This window comes from Belonocnema kinseyi, chromosome 7 (genome assembly GCF_010883055.1).
Source record: "Belonocnema kinseyi isolate 2016_QV_RU_SX_M_011 chromosome 7, B_treatae_v1, whole genome shotgun sequence".
Taxonomy (NCBI): domain Eukaryota; kingdom Metazoa; phylum Arthropoda; class Insecta; order Hymenoptera; family Cynipidae; genus Belonocnema; species Belonocnema kinseyi.
In genome coordinates, this window is record NC_046663.1 from 145,504,610 (window position 1) to 145,511,258 (window position 6,649).

The 6,649-nt window shown below is 37.3% G+C and overlaps 1 protein-coding gene across 1 annotated transcript; it reads left to right on the forward strand.

Annotated features, from left to right (window-relative positions):
• The first annotated feature begins 3,232 nt into the window (after nucleotides 1-3,232).
• LOC117176709 lies at nucleotides 3,233-6,126 on the forward strand. Its single transcript, XM_033366965.1, has 4 exons — nucleotides 3,233-3,818; nucleotides 3,885-4,175; nucleotides 4,269-5,429; nucleotides 5,531-6,126. The coding sequence occupies exons 1-4, from the start codon at nucleotides 3,233-3,235 to the stop codon at nucleotides 6,124-6,126; spliced, it is 2,634 nt and encodes an 877-aa protein (XP_033222856.1).
• Nucleotides 6,127-6,649: the final 523 nt, after the last annotated feature.

The window sequence follows — 6,649 nt, forward strand, 5'->3', positions numbered from 1 at the left end:
TAATATTAAGGATGAGGAAATAAATAATATTTATATTATTATATATTATTATTATTCATGATAAAATATATAATCAAATACAGAAAAATATTTGAAAGCGATAATAGATAGCATTCATTGCGTGCAATCTCTACAATACTAGATGCATTTCTGGCAAACATTTCATGAATTAAAAGTGCTATACATTGTTTACTTACAAGCTCTTTATGTCTTTGAAATATATCTTTTTTAATACCCAACAAAATATTTTTAAATTCATCATCTTCCTGTATTTCGGCCATAAATAGATATGAATCATGTGCGCTAATTTGCTGCCGTTCATACTGAAATATTATTCTTGCGATCAATAACTCAGCACAGTAATTTACTACTGGTAAAACCATCTCAAGTAGTCGATAGCAACTAACGGCCAGAAGTGCTTGGATTTCTGTTAAGGTTTAATACTTTTTGAAATTAAAATTATTGCGCGTAAAAAGATTAGTACTGTAAAGGGGATCAAGAGGCACTGTTTTGATGTGGTGTGTGCATCTGGAGAGAGGGAGAGTTAGCGCGTATTTCATGGAAGAAAGAAGTTTCTTTCAATGCTTTTAAGCATTTTCCTTCGTCGAGAATTCGATTTCGCAGTTTGATGTTGTTCATTCGAAACAACTTGTACTTCGATTATACCAACAATTGTTTAGAAATAAAGTGGTAAAAAATATTTGTGGTTTTCATTGTGCCGAGCAGAATGCTTATCAGCGTTTTAGATCCTGGATTTATCTTTTTGAGAATTCAATAAAATTCGTTATTGAACTTTTAACATTTGGCGATCATGCCAGGATCTGTCGGCATATCGGATTTGGTAGTGGGTTGATAATAATTTCTGGAAATTACGTCTCACTACTGGAACTTGACAAAGCGGTTGGTTGTTTTGGCGCTGAGTAGTTTCGAATGTGACACAGTGTTGTGCAATCGCAGAGTGCTATTGTGACGTTAACTTTAAAACATTGATTGAGTCTAAGAATTTCTTCGTTATTTTTTTTTGAACTCTTACTTTATACAGTCGGTGTTATTTATCAAAGATTGGAATGGTAAATGACTGGTGCAACAATCACTATTCACAACTTTGACTCGACAATATAATTCATTGAAGCAACGCTTGAATGATGAAAGCCTCAATTCAAAGATCCTGCAAAATCGTTTGCAAATTGCCGGGCAAGTATGGCAATTATGTATAGTAACACAGACGCAAATTTTCCAGCCAATGAAGAAAATGAATATTTCGTAAAAGAAGAATTTGAAGCTTCGGAGGAGATTTTTCTTGAGATTAACGACGTAGTTATGACCAAATTACAAATACTTCAGGAAGAAAATCGTTCACAAAGAACTTCGGAGTTTTTTCAAAGAAATACTGGAAATTCTGTCGGCACTCTACAACAGAAGATAACATCGTTACCAAAGATTAAACTTCTGAAATTTTCAGGTAAGCCAACAGACTGGGCAACATTTCGCGATTATTTTATTTCACTGATTATCAAGAATTCCGCGTTGGACAATCTTCAAAGACTACATTTTTTTAAATCGTCGGTTGATGGAGAAGCCCTTTCTCTAGTTAAAAACATTCCGTTAACTAAAAATAATTTTGAATCAGCATGGGATCAGTTGGAAAGAAGGTATGAAAATCCTCGCGCTCTGATTAATGCAGAATTAAAATCACTTCTTTCAATTCCCGCGATGAAAAGCGATTCTTTCAGTGCATTAAAAGCAATGTGAAATCATGTGATTGAAAAGGTCGCAGCATAGAAAACTTAGGTCGAATCAAGTCTCAAATTGCTTTTCCGCCAGAAGACGCTGGGTCCAATGGTGTTAGTGACATATTAGTTTTTTACTTTTCTCAGAAGCTAGATAACAAAACGCAATTAGCTTGGGAATTGCAATTAGGTAATACGATAGAATATCCGCATTTTTCAAAAATTTTAACATTCTTGGATACACGAATTCGAGCATTTGAAGCGATTCAAAAAGAAGATGAAATAAAGTCCGAATCTGATACTATAAGATCTCATGATGTTTCAAATAAAACCAGTCGCCCTCTCTGTACGGCAGCGCATAAATTGTTCTTGTGTCCAGAATTCAAGAAGAAATCTGTTAAAGAACGATTTCAATTTATGAAACCTAAAAGGCTTTGTTTAAATTGTTTTACAGCAGGGCATCGTGTCACTGATTGTAAAAGCTCGAACTCCTGCGTTCAGTGTCAATTGAAACACCATGCATTACTACATTTTAAACAAAATGAGATAGAGAAAAAAGGGTAATCTGCCTCAAATTCGAATTCTTTAAATGTAAATACGCCTACAGCGTCAAACAGCGCAACTCCAGTTGTCCAATCGCATCATGCGGCATCGAATCGAATAAAACCGACTAAAGTTTTACTTGCAACAGCGAAACTAGTTGTTTCGTCTAGTTTTGGACGTTTGATCCCGGTTCGTGCTTTTTTGGACCAAGGGTCAACTTGGTCATTTGTCACCAAAGAATTGGTTAACGGTTTGTAAATTCGTCCAAGATGTTTTAAAAAAATTGAGCTTCTTCGACTGGGAAATGTTTCAACTGGTAAAACACGTCTTATGGCTCCAATAAAAATTCGTTCGCGATCGGGTCAAGGTCCACTGTTTTCTACAAACGCGTTGATTTTGGATAATCTTACGAATTATGTACCCGCGGATACTAATGATGTTTTATCAAAAGCACATTTGCAAAATGTCGATTTCGCTGATGACGATGTTACAGGTCCGCAGGCTATTCATGTTATCATCGGTGCTGACCTCTATGGTTCAGTGCTACTCGAAGGACTTAGAAAGGGTCGTTTCGATGAGCCCGTTGCTCAAAATACAGTATTCGGCTGGATTCTTTCGGGGAAGAATTATAGTTTTCGCCCTGATTTGCCATTTTTAGAATTACGTTTGGCATTGGTGCATCACTGTGTTTCGAGAAGTGATTTAGGCTGTTCTTTGGAACGATTTTAGAAGCTCGAAGAAGTACCTTCCATCTCGGTTTAACTAAATTTGAAGAGGAATGCGAATTGCATTTTAAGTTAACGCATACTAGAACTGTCAAAGGCCAATATGTTGTTCGTTACCCATTTAAATCCGGACCCCCGATTAATATCGGTTCGTCTCGAAAAATAGCTGAAAAGTCCTTATTATCACTTTTAAAACGGTTTAACGACTCTCTGGAATTTTTTTGTCAATATAAAATGTTTATGGATGAGTACGAAAGTTTAAACCACATGTCAGGAATTTCAAGCCGGTCACGTGAACTCGATCCGACACAAGTAGTCTACTTAACTCATCATCCAGTAATCAGGGAGTCTAGTAGCACTATGGCAGTTCGAAGTGTTTTTAATGCGTCTCGACTAACGTCAAATTTTATATCGCTTAATGATCACATGCATGTTGGGCCCAAATTACAAACTAATGTATCCGAAGTTCTTTTGCAGTGGCGAACTTACCAATTGGTTTATGCTGCAGATATTGCAAAAATGTATAGACAGATTCTCATAAATGAAAAGGATCGTGACTATCAGAGAATTCTTTGGATTCCGACACTGAACTCCGAACCGACGGAATTTCGTTTAAATACCGTAACTTATGGAACAGCGGCTGTTCCATTCCTCGATTTACGGGTCCTTCGGCAATTAGTCCTAGACGAGGGACTTCAGCATCCTAAGGGCTCGATCGTCATTACCTATCAGACTTATATTGATGATTGCCTTTTTGGAGCAGATTCAAAAGCTGAAATAATTGAAATTCGAGAGGACGTAAAAAATTTGCTTCAGAAGGGTAATTTTTAGTTGAGAAAATGGGCCAGTAACTCGCCCTCGCTACTCGCGGATATTGATCCGTTAGAACATGGCTTAGCTGTCGAAAAACCCTTAGATGAAAACGATTCTTTAAAGGTTCTTGGTATCGTCTGGCATCCCATCTTGGATGACTATCGCTTTAAAATAGAACTACCAGAAGTCTCGCAATTAACTAAACGGACAGTTGTGTCTCTAATTGCTCATTTATTTCATCCCTTCGATTGGGTATCACCAGCAGTGATTTTAGCTAAAATTTTTATGCAAAAGCTTTGGATTAAATCGATCTCTTGGGATGATATTTTAACAGAAGATCTTTGGAAATTTTGGAACGAATATCGTGAGAATTTAATTCAATAGAAGAAAATTTCAATTCCGCGATGGACAGGCCAAGGAAGAGAGGTTATTGACAACACACTTCATGGGTTCTCAGATGCTTCGAATGTCGCTTACACCGCAGTAGTTTATATTCGTTTGACTTTCAAATCTGGAGAAACTCGCGTTGTTTTATTATCAAGTCGAACTAGAGTAGCACCGATAAAATCGCAGACACAAACAGTTCCACGCTTGGAACTTTGTGGTGCTTTACTTCTTGCTAAATTGATTTCAGCTATTAAAAATACTTCGCAATTCTCAGACCTAAGATCGATATGCTGGACTGATTCAACTAACGTTGTAGCTTGGATAAATAAGTACCCTTCGGATTTGAAAATGTTCGTTGCTAATCGCGTCGCTGCTATTTATGCGGTAACACCGTCTAGCATTTGGAAGCATGTGCCGACCAAGGGTAGTCCTGCCGATTATGCCTCTCGTGGTGTTTTTGCTTCTAAACTTGTCGAAAATGATCTTTGGTGGCATGGTCCGACGTGGCTAAGTCAAACTGAAGATTTTTGGCCTTCGATGGGAAACGTTAGGAACTTCGAAACCGATTTGGGTCTTCGAATGCAAACTCATCTCGCATATGAACAACCTAAATTTTGCTTAGAAAACCTATCAACTCGAATCTTGTCGTGGCTGAAACTTGTGCGTATTTTAGCGTATGTCCTCAAATTTTTGGCTATTAAAACCGGATTCTCCCCCTTTCAAATGAAAATCGGAAATGATGTCTCTATCGTGAAATATTGTAGTGATAGTGAAACTATTTGGCTCAAGTATATTCAGTCTCAATTATTTTTTAACGATATTTCAATCTTAGATAGAAAAATCGAATTAGACCGCAACAGTCCATTGCTGTCATTAAATCCGTTCCTTGATGAAAACAAAATCCTTCGCGTTGTAAGAAGATTAACTAACGCAGCAATGGAATTTAATCGAAAATTTCCAATTATTATCAAGGCACATCCTTTAGTAACTTTGCTAATACGACATTTTCATAGGAAATGTTTGCACGGAGGAACGCCATTGACTTTGAGTCTGCTAAGACAAAACTTTTGGCTTATCCGGGGAAGACAAACAGTTAAATCCGTCATCTACCAATGTATGCCTTGTGTTCGAATTCGTGCGGATGTTTCAAATCAATTAATGGGTGCTTTGCCTAAAAGCTGTATCACGCGACCTACAGGACCCTTTACTCACGTTGGTATCGACTATGCAGGCCCGTTCCAAGTAATGATTCATCGGGTTCGAGGATACAAGTCCCATTCAGCTTATATAGCTGTGTTTGTTTTCCTAATCAAGTCATTCACATCGAATTAGTCATTGATTATACTACTGAAGCATTTCTCGCTGCACTTAAACGTTTCGTCTCCTGTCGAGGGATACTTCACACGATTCACAGTGATCGAGGGACGAATTTCCAAGGTGCTAGTCGCGAACTTGACGAAACTTTCCAAAGAGAGACACAAACACCTGAAGTACGAGCGTATTTGCTACATGATAAGATTCGATGGGATTTCATTCCCCCCGCAGCGCCGCATTTTGGTGGGATTTGGAAATCTGGCGTGCGAAGTGTAAAAGACCACTTGCGACGCGTTCTCGTAGTTCAAACTCCTTCTTTCGAAGAATTGACTACATTATTGTGCCAGATAGAAGCATCTTTGAATTCAAGGCCATTGTGCCCTCTATCAGATAATTCAGAGGATCTAAAAGTTTTCACACCAGGACATTTTTTAATTGGTGGAGAACTAATTGCAGTACCAGAAATTTTATTAGAAAATTTAAAATCAAATCGATTGTCAAAATGGCAATTGTGGCAACAAATTCTTGAAACTTTTTGGAAAACCTGGTCTCAAGATTATATTTTATCTTTAAAACAACGTAACAAATGGCAACTTCGAAAAAAGAATATTTGAGTCGGACAAATAGTTTTAGTGAAAAATGAAAATTTACCACCCACGAAATGGCCTTTGGAACGTTTAATTGATGTTGAAAGAAGTATAGATGGTCTTGCTCGTGAAGTGACTGTTCGTACGGCGTCAGGTACATATGTACGACCGAATATTAAACTGCTTTATTACTTATTGAGACAGATACACAATTCAACGATACATAAATGTATCTTATTATAAAAATATTGTTCAGTATTTTCTAAATTTGAACCGCAAGGCTCCAAAAGGGCGTAAATGATAAGGTTTAATATTTTTTGAATTTAAAATTATGGCGCGCGAAAAGATTAGTACCCTAAAGGGGCTCAAGAGGCGTTGTTTTGGTGTTGTTTTTGCGTGTGGAGAGAGGGAGAGTTAGTGCGTCTTTCATGGAAGAAAGAAGTTTTTTTTAATGCTTTTAAGCATTTTCCTACGTCGCGAATTTGATTTCGCAGTTTGATTTTGTTCATTCGGAACAACTTGTACTTCTATTATACCAACAATTGTTTAA